Source organism: Dermacentor albipictus, chromosome 6 (genome assembly GCF_038994185.2).
Source record: "Dermacentor albipictus isolate Rhodes 1998 colony chromosome 6, USDA_Dalb.pri_finalv2, whole genome shotgun sequence".
NCBI lineage: Eukaryota > Metazoa > Arthropoda > Arachnida > Ixodida > Ixodidae > Dermacentor > Dermacentor albipictus.
In genome coordinates, this window is record NC_091826.1 from 29,816,793 (window position 1) to 29,840,000 (window position 23,208).

The following is a 23,208-nucleotide window of genomic DNA, read 5'->3' on the forward strand; positions in this document are numbered from 1 at the left end:
CGTGGCTCATATCGTGCGGGTAGCCACGTTCTGCCATTCAAATAACACAGGTTAGCACCGCATTCACTGAGAACACCTAAGACACGTCAGGAAGCGCTGAAAGAAAAAAAAGGAGGCCTTCTATATATTGAGGTTTGTTCCGCAAACTCATCGGCCAGGTAATTACCATATTTTATGTAATTCGAGAGTTTTAATGCAGTCGAGCAAATTTTCAGCTGTGGTTCCCTAGGGCGCGCGTCTGGTTCAGCTAGTGAAAAAAAAATTATTCTGAATCGTTTCACGCAATCATCTTATGCAGCCTTTTGTGCACATTTGTGGCCTCAGAGCTGAGGACAACCCTGCACCACCTGCAAGCGCCGCGACCTCTTCAAACACAGCTAATAACAAACACAAAAGAGGAGCGGATGCAGTAAAACTAGCGACGTAAATTGGGCAAATTGGCACGCGTCACAGAATTGAGAGATATTTACCATGAGCTAATAAGGCTCAGGACCAAAGCTAACACAAGCGGACCTTCGTGCTTACAGGGTCACGCCATCTTGTCCTATGGATGCACATGCACACACCGCACACACGAGAACATATTGAATGCATTCGCCACCTCTGTATGCACGAGAATTTTTTTTCCACAAGACCATTCCTTTGGGTCTGGTTAAACGCCAATTCATTCACAGAACACCATGAGTTGGTTAACGCAATTGCAATCCCAGGACACAGCAGGCATGGTGAACACACATGCCTGCTGTGACAGTACACGTATTCACAAGACACGCTGCTGTAACATCGTGCCACCACTCGCATTCTCGTTCCGGCCTCGCGTCGTTTCGGTTAAGCTATGTTCACACTATGGTCGTAACGCGCGTAACAGCTCTTTCGGCGTATCGAACGTAACGGCTGTAAAAAATGTTACGGCAGTTAAGCTGACACCTTTGTTCACATTTAGTGCTGCGTAAATTACGGCTTTTACAACAGGCCAATCAAATTTGGAGCTGCAGAATCGACGTCACCAGCGGTCCAATATGGCTCCTGTCAACATGCGAGCGCTGTCCGAGATCGAAGAAATTCACGCTCAAAACAAACTTATAGTCATGTATTCAATCGCACAAAGACGACGAAGGCGACGCAGAAGGGTTTGGGAGCGGCAAGTATTTCTCGACAGGGCCGTGGACGGCGATTTTCACAACCTTTTCGCCAAGCTCCGAGTCGGTAACGCTGTGATGTTTCATAACTTCATGGGCATGTCGCTCCAGCAGTTCCGCTTCCTTGAAAACCTAGTGAGACCACTCATCGAAGTGCGGAGCACGCATCTGCGGCCATCGATTTCCTCGGCGGATAAACCAGATGAACTGAAAACAGTCTCGCAAGGCGCATTGCACTAATTTTCACGAACACAGCCAACCAAATCGTGCGCACGGAATGGCCGAATGGTATTTCCCGCGCCCGGAGCTGTCTGCAGACGGGAGGACGGAAGTGTCGTCACCGGTTGTTGAAAACTGAAAGCTTATCGGTCATTGGCTGTGTCGCAACGGTCGTAATATCACAGTGGTAAATGTTGCCGACCCTTTAACACTCTCACCCACGATTTTTGCGTGAATTTCGCACGTTGGTACCTTTACGTTCACAGTCTGAACTAGACGCACACGCTTGTTGTGCTTCCGCTTACGCATGTTACGAAAAATCGGCGCCTTACGAACGTAGTCTGAACATAGCATTACTCGTCGAACGTATATGTCAATGCCGGGCGGGCGATCGGGGCCTCACCGATGTGCAGCGAAGAGGAGGTCTGCGACGAGCTTCGGTTGCGGTGGTCCCTGGAAGAGGACCGCGACTGGGGCCGGAAGAGGAACTTGTGCAGGGAGTTGACCACGTGCGTGCCCACCAGGGTGAAGCGCCCGAAGCTGCGACAGTCGATGACTCGGATCGTCAGCGGCGGGCAGTACGTCTCTTGGTCCGGCAGCGCCTGCAGACAGACACCCAACTGTGTCCACTGTGTCCACTATGCCCATTGTGTCCACTATGTTGCGCTATGTTCCACTGTCCATTGTGTCCGCTATGTTCCACTATGTCCACTTGTTATCTATGTCCAATTATGTTCAACTATGCCCGCTATTCCGACAGTGCAGACATCGTCGAAACCTGTGATGGAGGCAGCAGCCTCCTCCGATCGATTTTATCAGGCTGCCTTAATGACGACCCGATCACCTAGACAGAAGAGGGTCGTTAGAGGTACAGTGCCAGGAAAAGTGTCCTGTTACTTTCAGGTTACGCAGTGCTGCCGATGGTCATTTGCATATCAAGAGTCATGCATCTTGTTTTGTAGGCCAGGCACTCAAATGTTGCTCTAATAATAAATTATTACTCATGCAACATGGTGATCGTTTGTGGCTGGTATGTTTCTTCATGCGCGCACCTATCGCTTACACAACTAATCGCTTAAGATGTGAATATCTGCGTAATTTCCGAAGTTGTTGTCTTTAAATGATATCCTATGAACGATATACACGAGTCGTCCAGGAAAAGTTGTTCTCGTGTCTAAGTGTATATTCTGTGCTTATATTGGCTTATATTTAAATTTTTACATATTTGTTTTCTCAGTTCACTGCCTATGCTTGAAGTGTGTGTAGTCATACTGTTACACAATATGCTAGTTCTTATTTCGTTGCGTTTTCTGTGTGTGATTTAATGCAGCGTTTTGTGTATATTTACTTCAGACAAGAAAAAAAAAAAAACATTTTTAGTGCGCAAAACGTGGCATGAAGGAAGAAGGCAATCTTTGTTGTGTCCTTCTTCCTTACTTTGACGTTTTGCAGACTCAAAAGGACATTTCCTTTTCAAAAGTAATGTTTCACCAACCAGCACAAGGAGATACCCTTGACTGTACATGCACCTGTGGATCCACTGTAGCCACTAAATCTACTGGTCAACTCAGTATTGTTTAGTCCGAATAGTTACGTTATACGCAAAGAAAATGAAGTAAGGAAGGGACGACAAGAAAAAATGGTGCGGTGTGGTAAAAGCTGGCACTTTTGAAGTTATGCTGCCACAGCCGGAGCAAAGTCGGGGTGTACTAGCGTGAGGTAACAAGTCAGCGTCAGATGTTTGACCGTAATTGTGTTCTAAGGAGCGAAAATTCCAAGACCTCGACCGTCGAAACGCGATATCTCAGCCCTCCTACATTCCTTTCGGCGGTACCAGCCTTATTTACGCATTCGCCCATACAGCTGGCCTTAGTCGGGAGGCAAATTCGCTGAAATACGTTGCATGCACACGAACTCACGAGAAACGTAACACACGTGACTGAACTGGCGTGGCACATTCTCCCCTTGTTTAGTGGAATTCGCCTGCATTATCCGTTACTATGTCCATTGGTAAATATTGGCTTACGCCACTGCACATCGACAGCGTAAGATATCATTTCTGTCCGGGCTGTATCGTTCTTGTGAATTTGCGCAGCATTGCTCACCGCCACAGCTGCTGTTAGCGCGAGCCGTCGTGCAAAAAAAAAAGACTGCTTTTCGGCAACTATGTTGCCGCTGACGACGTCGAAGGCTGGCGGCGGCTGACGTGTTCGGGCGAGATCGAGCTCACCACGTCCAGGAACTTGACGGGCGTGGAGAAGTTCGGGTTCTTCTTGCAGTTGAGGATGACGGACGACTGGAGCACGTGACCACCGCACTCGACGTCCACTCGGGGGTGGTCCACGCTCATCAGGTGCACGCGTTTCAACTCGCGCAAGCCCCAGAACAGCACCTGTGTTCGAGGATACGTGGGCCAGCTTCGCTCACCCAAACATAACAGCTGCAGAGGGACAAAGAAATTTACAAACTGCAAACGAAAATCCGTCTGTCCCTTTCAAAGGGTGGACACACGTTGCTCAAGTTGCCAAGACGGTTACGTCGAAATATGAGAAACAGGTTGCTCGAAATCCCACGGCGGTTATCACAAAACGTAAACACAAGTTGTTTGATTTACCACAAAGGTTATCATCATAATGTGACTTATCGAAAAGAAGAAAATATGAGTCATGTGTGTTCTTTAGCTAAGAACAAGGCGTTTGCAAACACGCAACTTGATTGTATCCTTCGGAATTCCACGCTTGTTTCTCCACGGGCAGGCCGGCTTCAAGAATTCAGCTCACATACCTCTATCCTATATGTGGACAAAGTCGGTCGTATCCCTTTCGGTACAGGGTAGACGGGGCCCCTTTCGCTGGAACGGAACACGTTCTCTTTTGGCATCGGAAGTTCCGGCATGTCGTATTTTTCTTCTTGAGGTGAGAACTGAAAAAGAAATGTGCGCAATAACACATTGATGGTTTCATACTGCCACTACGTAAACCATTTGCCTCACTGCGCAGGCAAAAGAATTGTCAACGTGGTCTTGTGCTTAAGGTAAGAATGTCACACTTGTAAAGAGGTTTATTGGGCGAGTCCAACAAACAGGCGGTAGCTCGGAACAGTACGCAGGGAGCAGAACAAGATGGTGGTGTTCGAGTGCCGATCTCGCGCCTTCTGCTCTTGATGATGATCGCTGAGCTCGGTATATCACTCTTTTCATTTCTTCATTATACAATAATAATTGCACTTTTCGTAAGATTACTTGCATAACAATTTTCGAAAGTTTCTCAGGCTATACTGGCAGTGAAACATCTACACGCCACAGAGGCTGAAAACTTGCTGCAGATCTTTGGTGCTACTGGTCTTAAAATTCATTGTTAAAGTTCTCAGGGCGCACTTCATACTCTCGTGCGAAACAAAGTTAGACGGGTGAGCAAAAGCTATTGCAAAGCGAGTAAAGGGTGTCATAGTGTCATGTGCTATCATAACGCAAGTAAAGCTGTCATAAAGAAAGAAAAAAAGATTCTTTCTGTTGCGAACATAACTTATAACTGCTTTGTTTGGCAGAACATTGTAGAAATATACTAAATGGACAACGATTTTATTTTAAACAACGCAAAGACAAGTCGTTAACGTACGATGGGAACAAAAACAAAACACCAGCAACAAGCCGCAGCTGTTGCCCTTCCACATATTCGATTTCAGTGATGCTGGGACCAGTTCACTCAAGCTGAATCATGCAATGCATGCTTGAACATATAATGCAGTCACGTTGCTAACATCACATCACCTAAGTGGCTCCCTATAATAATCAGTAACCTGCTGCGTGTGTAGCAACCAAAATTGTGACCTCAGTCTTGGGACATTTGCCCGCCCGTTGATTCTTTGAGATTTTCCCAAAATCGTGATCTTCTTTGTTATTCAGGATATCTTGCTGAGTTTTAGCGTCTTTGTTTTTGTGAAGCAATCATAGCCAATAGACTTGCGCAGCAGAATACATAGACCGTCACCGAGCTGGAAACGAAATAAATTACGGCTCCGCCCAGGCGTTGCTAAGTTGTCTTGCTCTGGACAATGCGTAGCTTTGTTTTTCTGAACATTTCTAAGCTGTAGCCTTTTCATATATTTTAGCAGAAGAAGGACGGCTTACGTCTTTCAAGTGTAAAGTGAAGAGTCACGGTACAGGCTTTCGAGATTACCGGTAGAGTTAGAGTACCGGTACACTCAGACTTCACGGTGCAGCTCAATGAAAACGTGCGGCTGTTAGACAAATGCGCAGATTAACAAGCGTCAACGACTAAGCTTAAAACGTCATATATACTCCGTTTAGAGATTAGCTCTCACCCGCAGCAACTCGAAAGTGGCGAGCAGCTCTCCCGCCGGCTCGGTTCCCCGGTACAGGTCATGCCACTCCAGCGATGGTGGCTGGCAGCTGGAATCGTCTTCGAACTTCACGTGAGGTCTGGCTATCGTCCTACCGATGAATTCAGACTTTCCCTGCAAAAGGATAGACAGTTGGGCGAGTTGGTACGGTAACATGATCTTGGCTTCTAGCGCGAAGTGAACACGGACACAGAAAAAAAGCAGACAGGCCGAGCGCTAGCGCTCGTCCTGTCTGCACCTTTCTGTGTCCGTGTTCACTTCGCGCTAGAAGCCAAGATCAGACTTTCCTTGTGTCCATTGCGCGAGCCGCTTAGAAGAGTCCGTCGGAGAAGTGCGAACAGCATGACGCTTTGCACCACGAACTGATCGGGCGATGATTTTGAAACAGCAACATCTCGTGCGCAAGGCGTCAGGATACATATATAAGCAAGTAGTATTATTTAAGAAAGAAAATTAGGTGCGCAATATGGATCCTCTGGAAGGGGTTACCTCATTAGTATTCAAATTAGCTAATGTACATTCCATAGTAAAATAGTAAAAAGTGTTTCGTGTGAGGCAGTAAGCAAATGTATATTTATTTCATTTCATAGTAAAAAGTGCTTGATGTGGCACCGGAGATAGATTTATATCGTTAAATAACATTTCACCGAAGCTTCTTTCTCGGTGAAAATTTAACTGTAATCAGTACCAAAATATTATTTCATGTTGTGGGCCGTACTGTTAACTTAAGTGCGCTGAATATTTCCGCTTGAAGGCGATCCCACACGGGAACGAGGAATTGAAGCAGTAGAAACGCTATGTTGTAAATTTATCAATTGACACGTTGTTACGAGTTTGTTACCAGTTTGCTATTTGGGTTACAAACACATAGCATGGGGCCGGTGCGCACACAACACCAGCTAGGTGGTGTTTCTCTTTGCCCGACGGGCCTGTTGACTCAGTTAAAGAAACAAAAAATGCGAAAGAAGGGGACACATAAAAAAATGTGACACAGGCCAGTGCTGGCTGTCGAATGGCATTTTATTGAAATTGCGTTTCGGTTCTGTCTCAGATAAGTATTTCAATTGATTTTCTGCGCAGTCTTCCCGTTCCTTATTGTGCTGTTCTAGAAGACGAACTAACATCGAGTCATCGCGAACACATAGGGCAGACATCGTACCCTAATCTTTTCTATAAATCGCTCAGTCGCCCACCTTTGAATTCTACAGGCCAGTTGACCCCACAAAACCCGTTTATGAAGTGACTTCAATTTGTGGCCTTTTGTTAAGTCGCAACGCCTAAAGGGGCTTAATCACGCTAGTACACCACACATTTGTAATGTGCTTGTGAAAAGTAGCATCCAAAGAGTATTAGTTAAGAGAGTTTCGTGTTTCCAACAATGGTCACTGGTAAAGATGCAAATGAGGTAGAAGCTAGCAGGAAAATTGATACTTTTATGTGGCCAAATATTTTCGAAACAAGAGTCCCGCAATAGTCAACGTCTAGACGTGGGGACTCGTTTTCGGACCCTTGTTGACGAAGACCCCTTGTCGAAACATTGGCCGCAGTGGCGTTCCTTGTTCAACCCCGGTCGATTACTGAATGATACTCGAAGTTCCACAAAATACTTGCCACTTTGTCCTGATCGAAGATCTCGATGACAACGACGGGAGGGTCCTCCTTGATGTCTTCTTTTCTGCCGTACACTGTCACACTGGGGAACAGCAACATCTCGTCCCAGGTGGGGCTGAGTGTCTCGTCGATAACCTGGCAGGAAGTGGAAGACATCAGAATGATTACACTTCGTCACCTGCAGATGACATCCGCGTTCGCTTCTTTGATTCACAGCTGCAACGTCAATCGCTTGAGAGTTTCGACATTTCGGAGTGGCGATTTTGGTGACAAGTTTTATTTGTTTGTACAGTCTGTGAGATGATGTTGCTCGTATAGGTTACGTAAGCCGCTAATCTACACATGCACGCACGTGCGTACAAACGTTAAAATAGCTCTGTCTTCTGAAAAAATAAGAAAACACCGACCGAGTTGTTCCCTTCAGTCTTCCTTTAGAATTGCGATTGTGTATTCCTACGTAAAATTAAATGTGAACAGTTAGGTGTGACGTAGAACACCTCTTGCCCCTTAAAAATGGAGGGTGCGATTTCGCACTTGCGTATTCGACAATCCTTTTATCCCTTCGCAACACCATCTTGCTCTGCATTTAAATATTTGTTCGTGCTGGTATGGCAACCACATCGGCTACTATATGGGTTATTCTGTGGATGCCTCGCAAATACCACCATGACGTTCAATTATGCCGCTTTGAAGTGTTGAGCCAAGAATAGTGAACGTAACCTCCCAGCTTGCCAATCAACGCTCGCAAGAAGCCGAATTTGACAATATAGTAGAATTACACGATACTCCCAATAGGTCCCGTTGTTACCAGAATGCGCGTGACCCCAGCGACAGCTAGGATCGCGGCGGTGTAAACTTTTTCACTTAGCCTAGAGTTATCACGCGTCTTCCTCCTGCATAACTTATACGAAGAAGTTTTGAGAACTTGTTGTTACTACTATTTCTCATTATACATGCTTGTAAACTCCTTTTTTCCACATTCTACTACATGGTGCTTGCGTTCAAATGTTGTTCAGCCTAGCGCTTGGGTGTGACAATACGTCGTCCATCATTTGGTTCATTTTCGCTTTCTTGACGATATTAGAAATTGTTTTACTAACTTTGACCCCTCATAGCACCTTACCCATCTGTAACTGCAATGCAGTAGAAGAAAGGAAGCACGTGATTCCATATGTATATATATATATATATATATATGTATAAGGACACAAATCAATAACAAGTAACAAGGACACCTGCCACAGCTGCGCTATGTCGTACCAATGAGGCTGCAACTTACAATAACAAGGGCTCTTTACAACAAACACAACCAACGCGTTGCCAGAAGCCCTCCTCATTGTTTCAAATAAATTGCAGAATCACCTAATCACGTTGAAAGTCTCGACAAAACGCGCCCTCGCAATAATAAAGTGCCCTTCAAAAATACCTGCCAATTAAGCTCCGTGAGCTAATGTCGGTGTGCCTACATCAGCCTCTTATGTGAGGCGAATGTCAACACCCTGGCTTGGCTAAAATTACGAATGCCTGCAGTCAGACCCGACACTAAGGGGATTGTTCTTTTTTCTTCTAATTTTGTTTCATGAAGGAATGCGTGACTAAGACACCGTACCATGGTCGTCTGGCTCTGGTCCCCAAATACGACTCTCGCGAAAGGATCGGAGAGTCCGGAAGAGTCTGATCCGATGAGGGACCGCGCCTGGTACATGTGTGCCCGAAGTTCGAAGGTGGACTTTTCTGCGGTAGAGAAAAAAAAAGGGGGGGGGGGTGGGGGGGTGGAGGTGGTCAATCTAGAATACGTTGTCGTCTTTGCCGCCTTACTCGTCGTAAAACCTTCCGACTAGTTTCCTCCTCCGAGAAATGTATTTTTCTTGGTTAGAAAAGCAACACTCGAAAACACATCGCGATTAGATTTTCTACTGCCAGCATGGCAAATAAATCAACAGAGACATTTCATAACGTTTCTACTTATGTCATCAGTTTGCCCTGTAAGGCTTCCAAAGATGCAATATTTACATCGCCTACTTGCACGCTGGCTATGGACGATTGCATGTGGGAGCGGCTTCCAAAACCAGGTTCACATCTGGGAAACTGTTGTGCATTCTTCGTTTTTGCAACGCGTCCTTCGTATTCACACTTTCCGCACATAAACGGTTTACGAAGTGCTACCTACATGAAGCTTTGTGCACGATCTGCTAACATTCAGTGCTAGCTTATAAAAATGGCGTGTTCCCTCATGTACTCCTGAGGGTACCATTTGGGCTATCAGTTGGGGCGGAGGGAGAAACGCACAGTTTCCAGGCAATCAGACGATCACCAAACGAAGAAACTTACAAAGTAGACAAAGCCAGATTAAGGCGCCCTGTAGGGACTTTCTGTGCGCCGTTCTCTAATTACTAACACATCGCAGATTCGGTATTTCGTTTCGCCTCTCGTGGCAAACCACAGTTACACTGACGAAAGCACTGACACGCCATGCGTCAGTGAACGGCTCGCTGGACACGGGGTCAACTCGCGAACAAGCCGAGTGCGTTGTAAGAGAGTTTGTACCCACTTGGGGCACTTTGCAATTAACATCAGAGAAGTAATTTTGTGCAGCCCAGTTGAAACTACGACCATGCTTATATAACGAAAACAAAAAGAACGACACATACTCATGTTGCCACACAGCGGCCACGAGGATGTTTCCTTTCAGCATACTTACGCATCCACAAGACAACTCCAGTTTACGAGTTTCCGACTGCAGTGCGTGCGCGAACCAGGAGACAGTCCCAAGAATGGCACGCTCGGCTTGAAACTTCCGATAACGTGCTTCAAATGAAATCCTGTGTTCACGCCGTCTTATTTGTACGCCGCTTTTGTCATCAAAATTAAATTATGGGGTTTTCTACGTGCCAAAACCTTTATCTGATTATGCTGGCACGCCGTAGTGGACGACTCCGGAGATTTGTACCGCCTGCGGTTCTTTAACGTGCACCTAAATGTAAGTACACGTGTATTTTCGCATTTTGCCCCCATCGAAATGCGGCCGCCGTGGCTGGGATTCGATCCCGCGACCTCCTGCTCTGCGGCCAAACACCATAGCCGCTACGCAACCGCGGCAGATATACGCCACTTCTCTGACACTCTATGCAAACTATGTATACATTGCATACTATGCGAACCTCCATATTGTTCCAGCTAGCCAAACAGTGCTAGCTAGCGAAAGAATATCGCGGCGTTGGCGAACATGGATTGGGCGTTTCAATCTTGATGAGAACTGGAGCTTCAGCAATGCTGCACAGAATTTCCCGACAACACTGCACAGAGCGCTTTAACACGGAGTGGTGGAGAACAGAGAACGGCGTGCACTGACCCGTGTAATGAAGCTGCGATGGCGGTCCCTTGTCAATGTCCTCGACGTCCTTGACGTAACCTTCGGGCAAGCCCTTGAGCACACAGTGCTTGTTCTTGGTGGTGCCTAGCCAGAGGTACATGCGGAGCTTCGCTTGCACCATCCAGCGAGCACTTTGGCTGACTTTCTTGCCAGGCTATGCACCGAAAGTGCAGCAAAAAAAAAACATAAACAGAATCACTTTCACGAATCTGCAGACTGGCATGTACCAAGAAAACGCTAAGACTAGGCTGTCCTCATCTAATTGGAAATGTGTCTGTAGTAGTGTTACTACAGGACACTGAATGCGAGGCACTGGAGTGGGCCAGAGTGCTCTGAAAATTAGCCCTTACTGTTAGTACTTATCTTTCTGGGAAGGAACAAAGAGCCAGAATTGGATGTAAAACGAAGGACGCAGTGACCATTGGACGTTGTCATTCCATTGTCCCGTTATTCGTTTCGTTGTGTTTTTTTTTTCTAAAGATGTTGATCTACCAACTCTCCTTATCCGCCATTCTCGCTCAGTACATTTACTGCTGTTGTTTGTGTCATCACGCGTCATCTAATACATTTTGTACGTAGCAGGTAGAGTTCCTTTCGCAACGGCTGAGTAGGAAACAGAAGGTACGTCACGGCGGCCTATTCACACACTTCACGTCCAAGAATAATTTTGCCGTCTATAGCGCTTTTCAAAGTTTATTAAAAGTAATGTTTGGAGCAAGGAGTCAAGACGCCGGTAGAAATTTTTTCCGTCGTTGCTTTTACCGAATGCTGAAACCGCTGACGCTGTTTGCGTGCTTAGGTGACGTTCTAGTATAGAGACCCTACTCAGTGGAGCTCAGTACGACACCTAGTGTTTTGGGTGTTCTCGCATTAAGTGCGTCTCTTTTCTCAAGTCTTTGTACGGCCGTCACGAGGAAAAGCATGTCTCCGACGCGCCGAGTGTTTGTTAAGTAGTTAGGCATTCCAACCAACAAGAAAGTGTGTCACTCCAACACAACAACGTAGCTTCGTCGATCTATAAGAACAAATATTCAAAGCCAAAGCACATGAAGCTATAAGCAGACAGCCTTTAGCTAGTTATTAACACACAAAGTAGCAGCTGCCAAAGCGAGGTGCGCAAATGTTTCGTTTAAAGCACGGACTAGATTAAAGTGCAAACGTGTGGCAGCCGCTTTCGGACATGGACGTAGGGTTGAATAACAACTGACGGTTTGTTGCTGCGACTCCTATATACACGCTGCTCGGCACACAAGCAGTGAGATAACTAGAAAAACAAGCAAGCATTAAATATCAGTCGTGAGCACATTCAACGCCCAAACATCCCACGCCGTTTAGTGATCTATTCAGCCTAACATAACGCAACGCTTTTGGATAAGTCTATATCGACATCTAAAGAGGCGGTAGCGACGAGAAGAGCAACAACATCACTCAAATACAACCTAAGCTGACCTAAGGCCCTGCGGATGTTCTCAAAGACTGCCCTATTTTGAAAAAAGAAAGATATCTATATATGAAATATGAAGAGCACATGCATGCATTGACGAATTGTTTCTTTTCTTGTTCTAGCTTTCAATCTTCCTGGTTTATTTTCCTTGTTGCTTATCTCCATGTTGACCCGTGTCAAACTTGTAGTCACCGCAAGAAACTGTCAGTTGGTAGTCAGAGTAGCGTCCTGTTTCTGTGAATTTTTTTTCTTAATTGCATGCTGTTTATTCGGAAAGATAAGTCTTCAACTACGTAGGCTTGCTGCAGTTCATTGATAGCGGTGCGCAGATACAGGAAAGTGAGATTAGTCGAAGATAAATGTGAACCAAGAAGGTGATAATAAATCAAGCACCCTGGATGGAAAAAAATGAAGAAATTCGGTGTCTAGGTGCAGGTTCCTTCTCTACAAGTGCATAGATGCGGGGACAAGCGGGTACGCGGTGTGCATGGGTTCGTTCTAAAAGCGTGCGATTGCTGGCTTAGCTTGATGAGTTTTCATACCTTGAAATAGCTATAATCGTCGCCGATGCCTTTGTCCTAAACAGAAAGATTGATTTTGGCGAATGAGAACAAAGCAGATAAGACCTGTAACAATGGTTATCTCAGTCCACTTACATTCCGACTGCATATGTAAACATCTTGCTAATATTTCCTACCTAAGGAAATGGAGCGGCATTCCACCTAATATCAGCTAAATATGTGCAACGGCGTTCCATACATTTTGTGATATTAGGAGGAACGCAGTTCCGATAAGTAAGCGGAAAATATCTTCAAGAAATTTCTGCGTATTGCACAGAACTACTGGAATCAGATTATGCTTGTACGCGTCGAAATTCACCATTTTCGATTTGGCAAACTTTCTTTTTGCAAACAAATGCTATTGGTAGATTACTGGCTTTTCCTCTTGCAAAAGCTGTTATAATATTTCTGTTGTGACTCGGTTAATTGTTTGTCATCTTCGGTTTATCTTCTGCTAACATGTAACAATATCACGCATGGTTTTAGGAGATTCACATCTCACATATGAAGTAATATTTGAGGCATTCGTTATATAGTCCATATCTTTGGGGAAAAGAAGTTGCCAGTTTTTTGCACGACTGAGTGCTGCAGGGTAATCCGTACGGTACGAGTAATGAGAGACCGTAAGTTGATATGTCCTTGGCATAATAAATGGACACTCCGTATGCTTTCAACAAGATATGCAACACTGGCAGTATACTTTACGTCCCATATTCATCTACGAACAGTTTCTTTTGGTTACCCCAATTTTGATCTCACTGTGATTCAATTAGCTTGCAGTGATTACGCAAAATCATTCGATTTAATTTCTTCAAGAACCATGTTCCTCCGTGAAACCAAACGCAACTAAATTAGAACCACTTGAAACGTGTAATTACATCAAACACAGTTTTCAATCGAACATTAAGAAAAAAATTCTGCCTCCCTACCTTGAGGAAAAGCGTCTGCACCCTGCCACAGAACTTGCCGGTCTCTTCCTCTATTATTGAGTAGATAAGATCTCTCGCAGGTATGCGGTGGTACGCGACCCGTTTGCCGCCGCTTATCATCCACACGAAAACATCTGGCAGGGAATGTTGAGGCTGCAGGCAACGTAAGAATAAAACCAAATGTGAGACAACCTACAAATTTATGTGCATGCTTTCTCTTTATATATATGTAATCAGCCATATCAACGCTGTTAAAGAAAGTGGTTGTTGCCTTGACGTGAACAATTCCCTTGGTCGAAAGTTTGCGCTCTATCATTATACTCCCCTTATTCGGGTATATTTGATTGATGGTCTTCTTATGCTAATCATGATCATGATCATCACCATATTATTTTTGTTCTTGTAATGTTGACTAATTTAATCTTATGGTAACGATGAAAGTGATCACCGCATTTGCCTTCTTATGGTGGTGATTATAACAGTTACGGCCTTAAAGTGATGATGATCACGACATTCAACATCACCTTGCATTCTTGCTTTCATCTTCATCACCTGCCCCGTTGGCCTTAACTAAAACTCTGGCTATTTGAGTTCGTTTTTAAGTCAGTATCAGCAAGTCGGTGTCGCAGTAGCTGGCGACGAAAATGATCAGGTGACAAAAACTTTCGCGTGTAACGGAAAACATTGGAGACATACGTCGTCGACGAGTTCGGCCATCTTCTGCAAGAGACCGTAGGTGCTCCTGAGTTTTTCTTTAAACGAGTTCTTCGTGACGAGCGCTTTCATAGTCCTTGCCATACTTCGCACGTGATCCTGCAGGAGGGCAACAAGAGAAGCAACCAGAAGGTAAATGAGCAGCCTGCCTTTGAAAACTCGTAGCTGGTACGCTGTGTTGAACGCCTTATTGAAGCGTTTGCATCACAAATCATGTGCGTAGCGCGAATCTCGCTGTTGCCAACAATCTCGTTATTAGCGTTTCGCGCTTCCTTGCATTGGGCTATTTGGGCGCGCTACACCCGAACCTCGTTATAAAAAATTTTAAGGGGGAGCCAAACCTATTTCGCTATATCCGTTACTTCGTTATATCCAGTATTGCCATTTACTGCAATATATACCAAATAGGGTGCACTATTGCAAACATGGAAATAAGAAGACGGCTTTGCTGCCCGCCGAACTGCTACACCATAACGCATGCGATGAACTTTGAATAAAACCGCAAAAACAATATTCGGCGTGTGTAACAAGCGGATATTCTTTTGTCGAAACCAACCGATTACCTCGCTAAATTGGGTCAGGTGTTCTTTTTCGTTTGTTTTGCATACTTGTGTGTTTATATTCCCTGCACCATCAATCTGATTACGTCTATGCGACAGCGTTCATTCACCTCGTCCTTGTTTCTTCGGGGAAACCCCTCGATGTTAGGCCATACCCTCATTATGGTGTGTGTGCTCATAGTCAAGAACAACTTACCATTTCGCGTTGGCAGTGCTTCAGGCGCTCCTTGTCCAGTCTGGTTTTGCCCGTGGGCCCTTGACTCTTTGCTTGGTTAAGATACCGCCTTCGTAGAGAGAAAAAACGAACATTACTAAGCTTTTTTTTTTTTAGTGTGGACGGTGGATTGTGCGTACGTCTGCAGCTTTCTTGTTACACCTGTCGCAGTGCCAAGGAACCAGCATGCGCACTCCTTCATTTTCTTCTAGACATTGTTACCGCGTGTCATGAAAATCCGGACACTTTCTTTTCTTAGGTTGCTCCTTTATTACTCTGGCAGGTGAGGTACAGCTATTAGCTCGAATTATACAATGAACAAGTTACCTGCATATATTTCATTTGAACAACAGCGATAGGGCAGGAAGGGCACATCATTCCACCTAGGGGACATCATAAGTCCTCAAGGTTTATAAGTAGTAACTGGCGATTTGATGGTATATCCCGATCACCCGTTGGAATAGAGCACCGCAACGCAACGCCATATGAGCTAATTATTATGCATTAACCAGAATAAGTGGGCAAGTCAATTCATTATTCACTTATGTCTGATTTGCATCGCGATGTGGGAATGGAAGGAAACAAATGAAAAAGTGAAGAGGCGCACCCGAACAAGAACGAGAAACAGCACTGGCGCGCACTTTATATATATATATATATATATATATATATATATATATATATAATATCCACACACACCATATAGGCGATTGATGAAAGACAAAAGAGATGACGTCATAAAGAATGCTTACTCATGCACTGTAGGCAAACTAGAATGATAATGATGATGGCGACGACGACGACTATGATGATGACGATAATAATAAATACGCAGTCTATCTTGTGCTGCTGCACTTACTCTGCTCCAGTATACAGTTCTTCGAGGACACCTCTCAATCGACGGTCGGTGTGAGATTTTTCGAGGCGTATCATCTCTTGAATGTCCGCGAGGCCCGCTTCCTGCAAAAAAGAAATAGACCCAACGTTGCCATTCAGAGAAGCGATGGTTAATCAGCCAGACAAAAAAATGCTTAGTAACGATTTGACCACATAGGTTACGACGTGAATGGATTAGCATTCACCCGCCGTGGTTGCTCAGTGGCTATGGTGCTGGGCTGCTGAGCACGAAGTCGCGGGATCGAATCCCGGCCACGGCGGCCGCATTTCGATGGGGGCGAAATGCGAAAACACCCGTGTACTTAGATTTAGGTGCACGTTAAGGAACCCCAGGTGGTCGAAATTTCCGGAGCACTCCACTACGGCGTGCCTCATAATGAAAAAGTGGTTTTGGCACATAATACCCCAGAATGTAATGTAATGGATTAGCATTCAATGAAGAAGCAACGGGCACGCTTGTGCAGTTTTTTTTTTGAGGAAATGTACTTTCCTGTCGTGAATGTGAAACACACGCACTAATGAGAATAAAGGGGGTTAAGCGAGGGGCCCGATTTGTATTAATCATGTCATGAGAAGCCAACAAACAAGCACACGAAGGACGACAACATTGGGGAAATTATTTGTACTTACTGACTGAATGAAAGAAATGATGAATAAATTGCCACGAAAGTGGATGAAAAAACGACTTGCCGCAGGTGGGGAACGATCCAGCGCCTTCGCATTACGCGTTACGCGGTTGGAACATCGCACGCGTAATGCGAAAACGTGGGATCGTTCCCCACCTGCGGCAAGTTGTTTTTTCCTCCACTTGCATTGCAATTTATTCATGATTTCTTTATTTAAATCAGTAAGTACAAATAATTTCCCTGTGTTGTTCTTTGTGTGTTTGTTGGTTGGCTTCTCACGATACGCATGAAGAATGTGACACAGAAGAGAAGGACATGTATATGTGCCTTAGCTTCTGTTTTACATCGTTTTTTGCCTTTAGGAATGTAACCGCACATTGCGCTACGGTTATAGAGCGTCAGGACAGCCGCACTGCTCGTTACATAGAATGCTTCATGTTGTGAAATAGACCAAATGCAAAGGCGTGTGGCAGAAGGCACATTTGCTTATCTTTATAAAAGGAAATGATGGCGTCTTGGCTTTAGTTTGAAGGGGGGCAGGCAAAGGCAATAAAAAGAGGAACACACACACATGAACAAACGTATGTAACGCAGGCAGTGTTGCTTATTTTGTTTTATTGATTTATTTGTACTTGCAGCAGCCGAAAGCGCTATAACAAAATTGGGCAGGGAGAAAGGACCGGCAAAATACGTTCAACATAATACCACGAGTGGGCCTTCTTAGTGCAACAGCATTGGGAAAGACACGAACGAGAGAAGAACACAAGGACATCGCTAGTAATTGCGTGCTTCTTTCATCCGCGCTCTTTCTTGTTTCTGTGTCCTTCTTTCGTCCGTGTTTTTCCAGTAGTTTCTCACTGTGAAGATATCAAGCCAACTAGCTATTGGCCAGACCCTATTATATCGCGAGTGTGCAATTAGAGTAATTGGACGCAGCAGAATGCAAGAAATGCAAGTAACACAAGAAGTCGAAGAAAAAAAAGCGAAAAGAAATCTATCGACGCACTGCTTATGGCATTCACAAACTGAGACAGTTAATTCGTGAATTTCACCATGCAGTGAATGCCAATGGTAAATCTTTCGGAGAAGCAACTGTGTTTTCAAGTATGTGTATGGTGTTTTGTATTAAAGAATTAAAGAACAATGGCATTAAAAGCAAATACGTGCAGATATTTCATCAAGGGCACCGTCAAGTGCTCGGAACGAAACAATTTCCGCAAGCGTTCCGTCTTACCAGCTTCTCCTTCACCCTCAGGATCATGTTCGAGTTGTAGAGCCGCCTCCGATAATCTTGCCACGTGCTCTTAACCCACAGACAGGGCTTGTTGTCCCCGTATGGTAGGTGGTAGTAACACCTGCGGGAAGCGAGCGCACAAGGTGAAACAAACCAACCAACTGGTCTTTCTCGTTGTAGCTTTGTTGTAACTTAGTTGTAACTTAGCTGTAACTTTGTTGTAACTTTGTTGTAACTTTGTTGAGCTTTGTATTTGGCAAGTCGCTCACTGCCAGGCCACCAATAATGTAAAGTCTTATAGTGCCTTTTGCGTTATTCTTGACTTGCTGTTCTGACGAGCGGGGATGAAGGTACGGCTGAGAGTCTTCAGAAAAAATGCTGAGTGTTTCAGCGAACACTTTCAAAATTTTTTAAGCATTACCTATGCCAGGTAGCACAATTATAGTCCTTGAGCTGGTCTACTGGGAGAGGCGAACATTAGTTGTACAAGAAACTAAAATGAGTAATCAACTAATTACCAAAAAATCAGTGATTACGTTTTTAACTAATTAGCTTGTGGCACATGTTCCAATTTACAAATTCTAGCGTGTGAGACTGCAAGGCATATCTATTTGAAAAGAGTTTGCGTGGATAGGACTATTTACGATATACGCCGTCAAACTTGCGGTAAGAATGCACTGTCGTTCCATTTACTTCTTCAACAAAACGTCGTTTTATGCACTGTTGCAAGTAACTAAGTGGCAGGCCGATGCATTTAGCTGCAAAGTTCTAGAAATGATATCTCGAAACTGGTATCAGCCTGAGAATTCGTTCCAAGTGGATCCACCTTGCGAACTCCACGTCTAGAATTTCTAGATTACAACATGTGCCACAAGGTAATTTGTTAAAAACTTAAGAGGAAGCTTTAGGCTCGGGCCCAACTCCGACGCGACCCATTCGAACACATGTAAAACGCAGAAACGCTTTTCTGAGATAACCCCTGGACATATTTTCATGAAGTTTGTTGCATTTGAGAGAGAAAGCTAAATTCTAGTGTCTGTTGGAAGCGAAATTTGAATTTAGGGCCCGAATTTTGTTAAAGGGATATTCCAACATTGGAAAAAAAATACAAGCAAAAAAATTACGAATTAGTAGCTCTGTATGAAGAACAGGTATCGCGGTTCTGTAAACACCATCCATTAGATAATTCAAAGCTGGCAAATTATATATGTCAACTTGTAGCTTAGGTGAATTTGTTGCGTTGTTTACTAGGGTTCCACAAAAGCTGTATTTCCATATTTTTTTGAGATTCATATGAAATATAACAATTTTGTCCGGTTTAGATGTACTAATAAATGCAATTCACAAACTTGTGATACCACTTTCCATTGCTGAATGAAACGTAAACTTCATAGTTTCGTTTTCTGAAAATTTGCGATTTTCGACAATTTATAATAAATAATTGTTGACTACATAGACAATTCGAAACAACCACTCACTATATTTCAATTTTTTTCTTTGAAATGCAACAAACCTCGTTAAATTTGTTGTAGTTGTTGCCTAGAAAAACCAATTCTCCTTTTACATGTATTTATATAGGAGCACCCCAGCTAGAGCTTCCTCTTAACACGACGCGCTGGTAAATGCGGCATGGCTACTTCCGCATTCACATAAATGTGGGCTGTAGTCTAATCCATTTGGCGCCCATTCCACATCTTTTCTCGCGTGCATCGGTCACCTGTCCGAGGTGACGGGCTTGACCGGGTGGCTGGTGGAGTGCGAGATGACCGGCTCGACGACCACGGACTCGAGCAGTGCGGTTCTCTCGTCGTCCCCGCCACCACTGCCGCCGCTGGAAGGCTCGAGCGAGTCGTCCTTCCACTTGCTCGCCCCGTCCAGGGTGTTGCCCGAATTGCCTGCGACACACGACGGCGATCTCTTAACCCGAGCTGAAGAGGCGCACCACGAAATCGACTGTCTGTGTGTGTCAGATGTGCCGTCCTGCTGCCATTGTTCAGCTTGCGCTACAACAAAATAGGGTACGCCGTACCAACAAGCTCCTATAGCTACCCTCATCGACTTCATTTCTCGTTCAACGGGCTCTTTTAGCGCTGTGTGGGTCAGATGTGCCTTTCTGTTGGCCTTGTTCAGCTTCCACTACACCAAAGTAAGATATGCCGTACCAACAAGCCCCTATAGCTACCCTCATCGACTTCATTTCTCGTTCAACGGGCTCCTTTAGCGCTGTGTGTGTCAGGTGTGCCTTTCTGTTGTCCTTGTTCAGCTTGCGCTACAACGAAATAAGACATGTCGTTTCAGGTCGAAGCAAGGAATGCGAGACGAAGAGTGCAAGAGGGTGCACAGTTGGGATGATAAAACGTGTCGAGAACGCGGCGGCCATGACGTGTCTCTGGCTCCGCCGTCACTTCCGGCGCGTGCAGCCCTAAAGAAACGTAGCCTTCGAGATACCTGGTTGTCATTTGGGATTGACGTTTTCCACGCGATGCAAGCTCGAGGTTCTACTGAACGTGCTGGGCACACGGCACCGGCAAGCCCAAATCAAATCCGCCTTGTCAGTACTCTTGCGAGTACATTCTCAATGCTTACGTTTTACCTTCAAAGCGTGCAATAGTTACACCTATACCTCTTTGAGAGGCCTTACACACGTCGTGTGCGTACGCAGTTACCTTAGTTTGATAGTCGGGACACCCAACAAGGAAATGTGAAACTTTCTTCTGTTAGAGAGAATGCGACTCACCTATGCTCAGCTCAAAGTAAATTGGCTTCTCGCCAACTTTTCTGTCGATCATCGAGGCTTCTAGAATGGTCCCGAAAAGGAGAAAATTCTCGTTCTTTGCGTAGGAGGCCTGAAAATGAAAAGGAATACGGGATTATGACACAAGTTGGGCGGGAAACGCACTAAGGGCCACACTTGAAAAACACGCATTTACGCAGGCGTGTGTTTACATACAGAAGAAAAACGAAATAGTAATCATGTATGCATGAGCGCAAGGTTTCTGAAGGTACTGACGCAGTCTACAACACAATCGAAGATTAGAATATACGTTCATATACAATATAACAATGAGAAATCATCGTGTAAGGCAGACAGGCAAAACCTGTGTTATCGGTATAGCTTCGTTCGTTCTTTCTTTCTTTATTATTACACGTTCTTGATTACAATACATAAATATAGGCAAAACTGGTTAGACCTGGTTCGGAGATCGCGCCGATAACACATTTTGATTATCTACGGAAACGAAGAGCAAGCTTTACAGTAAAATCAGCGCACACGAAAGGAGTAGGCGCCCACAAACGTTCTCTAATGTGCATCTACCAACAAACCCAACAGAAAACTCTTTTGGGTGCCGAATCTGTTCGTCTGTGCTCACACAGTGTCAGTTTAATCTAATTTTCCGTTTATTTTGCCGGACTCACATTTATTCTTTGAGAGTGTGGATTCATATGGGCGCGTAGGGAATGTCATGCACGTGTGTGCATTTCTTTTTTGTCCTATATGCCTCCGCCATTTTGATCGGTGCTGCCCGTTCAGCGTGAAACAAATATTAAGCACGTATGTCGCAGGGCAAACTCCTTGCACAAACAGGAAAGTGCTATTCTTTTTCCCATTCCTAACTATTCTTCCCACCAGTGCAGATTGTCTTTTCGTCCATTTTCATCTGCGTTTTCCTTACTATTTCTATTAGTTCTACAACCCAATTTAAAGGAGAACCAGTTCATTTGCCCATTTTATTCCTCGACTTTATTGTTTCCTGGATTCTTGTGGTTGTATATTACAAAAATCTAGCCCCGTCAGTTCTCCTCATCCTTCTCTCTGAAACAACCAATAAGGAAGCTTGCAGTGTGACGAACGAGAACGGATTCGCGTCGACCTTAAAACGCGGAATCCTCTCCAAAATTTACCCCCGGGAAACTCTGGCGCTATGGTGTCCACGAGGGCCTTCGACTGCGGCAGTTCACTCTGTGCAGGAATGGCCAGCAGCGCACGTCATTGTCCCGCATTTCGCAGTTCAAGCTTCGAACGGCTTCCAGATTTCAGCAAATCGATCATTTCCAATGAAAGTTGGCGTTACAAAGGCAACAATTCGCAATGATAACGCATTTGCGTAGAGACGGCTAAGTTCATTTGCGTGCTTAACAAATACTGTTAGTTCTGGGAAGCTTATAGAAGAGAAAGGGGAATAAAAGAAAAGGTCGCGAGAATGTTTGAAGCCACGAACGTTAAGAGTAGGCATTAATATTGCCACAAAACATCGCTCCCGTGGTAGGTTACCGATCGCACGCGTTGGGGTTCCCTGTAGTTAACTTGTTTGCAGTAACTCTACGACCGTAAACGGCGCCGCTGATTGGCCTCGTGCACTCACCTCGTTGACGGTCGGCGTGGGTTCGAGTTCGACGCTGGACTGCGTCATGTCGAGCGCGTCGAAGATCTCTGTGCGCACGGCGATCAGGAGTCGGCCCCGGTACATGACCCCTTCGCCGAGGCCGTCGTTCAGCGGCGCGTGCTCCTCGAAGAGAGACTTCTCGCGCGTGGAACCGTACAGGTAGATGAAGGATGGCCCGAAGGTCGGAAGGAAGCCTGCGCCAGAAAAAAAGAGAGGAGAGAGAAGATGATTGATCGATGAATTGTTTGTTTGTATGATTGATTGATTGATTGATTGAGTGAGTGAGTGAGTGAGTGAGTGAGTGAGTGAGTGAGTGAGTGAGTGAGTGAGTGAGTGAGTGAGTGAGTGAGTGAGCGAGCGAGCGAGCGAGTGAGTGAGTGAGTGAGTGAGTGAGTGAGTGAGTGAGTGAGTGAGTGAGTGAGTGAGTGAGTGAGTGAGTGAGTGAGTGAGTGAGTGAGTGAGTGATTGAGTGAGTGAGTGAGTGAGTGAGTGAGTGAGTGAGTGAGTGATTCATTAGGTGGTCGGATGAGATTAAGAAGTTTGTAGGGACAACATGGCCACAATTAGTACATGACCGGGGTAGTTGGAGAAGTATGGGAGAGGCCTTTGCCCTGCAGTGGGCGTAATCAGGCTGATGATTGATTGATTGATTGATTGATTGATTGATTGATTGATTGATTGATTGATTGATTGATTGATTTACTGAATGACTGATTGACGGACTGACTGATTGATTGAACGTCTGATTAACTGATTGACTAAATGTTCGAATAATTATTTACTTTTCGAGTCCGAGACAAATTAACTGACTGAGTTATGCACACTGAGTAGCTGATCGATCGATTAGACCGAGTTGTGAATGAGCGATTGAATCGCGTCTTGGAACATCTTGCCACGAATACGTTGCCGTGGCTTTTTCTCAGAACCTTAACTTGTGGCAC

The 23,208-nt window shown here is 44.9% G+C and overlaps 1 protein-coding gene across 3 annotated transcripts in view; it reads right to left on the minus strand.

Moving 5' to 3' along the window:
* The window catches only part of mfr (misfire), a 394,040-nt gene that overhangs the window by 54,016 nt on the left and 316,816 nt on the right, over window positions 1-23,208 (minus strand). For all 3 annotated transcript variants that reach the window (XM_070540270.1, XM_070540271.1, XM_070540272.1), the window contains 15 exons: window positions 22,247-22,461; window positions 20,620-20,728; window positions 19,600-19,777; window positions 17,883-18,003; window positions 15,985-16,085; window positions 15,108-15,195; window positions 14,334-14,450; window positions 13,638-13,790; window positions 10,684-10,858; window positions 8,941-9,065; window positions 7,332-7,466; window positions 5,682-5,834; window positions 4,143-4,280; window positions 3,589-3,750; window positions 1,762-1,960 (listed from right to left, as the gene is read on the minus strand). In XM_070540270.1, coding sequence (XP_070396371.1) covers window positions 1,762-1,960; window positions 3,589-3,750; window positions 4,143-4,280; window positions 5,682-5,834; window positions 7,332-7,466; window positions 8,941-9,065; window positions 10,684-10,858; window positions 13,638-13,790; window positions 14,334-14,450; window positions 15,108-15,195; window positions 15,985-16,085; window positions 17,883-18,003; window positions 19,600-19,777; window positions 20,620-20,728; window positions 22,247-22,461 — 2,169 coding nt within the window. The remainder of the gene's footprint in view (window positions 1-1,761; window positions 1,961-3,588; window positions 3,751-4,142; window positions 4,281-5,681; window positions 5,835-7,331; window positions 7,467-8,940; window positions 9,066-10,683; window positions 10,859-13,637; window positions 13,791-14,333; window positions 14,451-15,107; window positions 15,196-15,984; window positions 16,086-17,882; window positions 18,004-19,599; window positions 19,778-20,619; window positions 20,729-22,246; window positions 22,462-23,208) is intronic.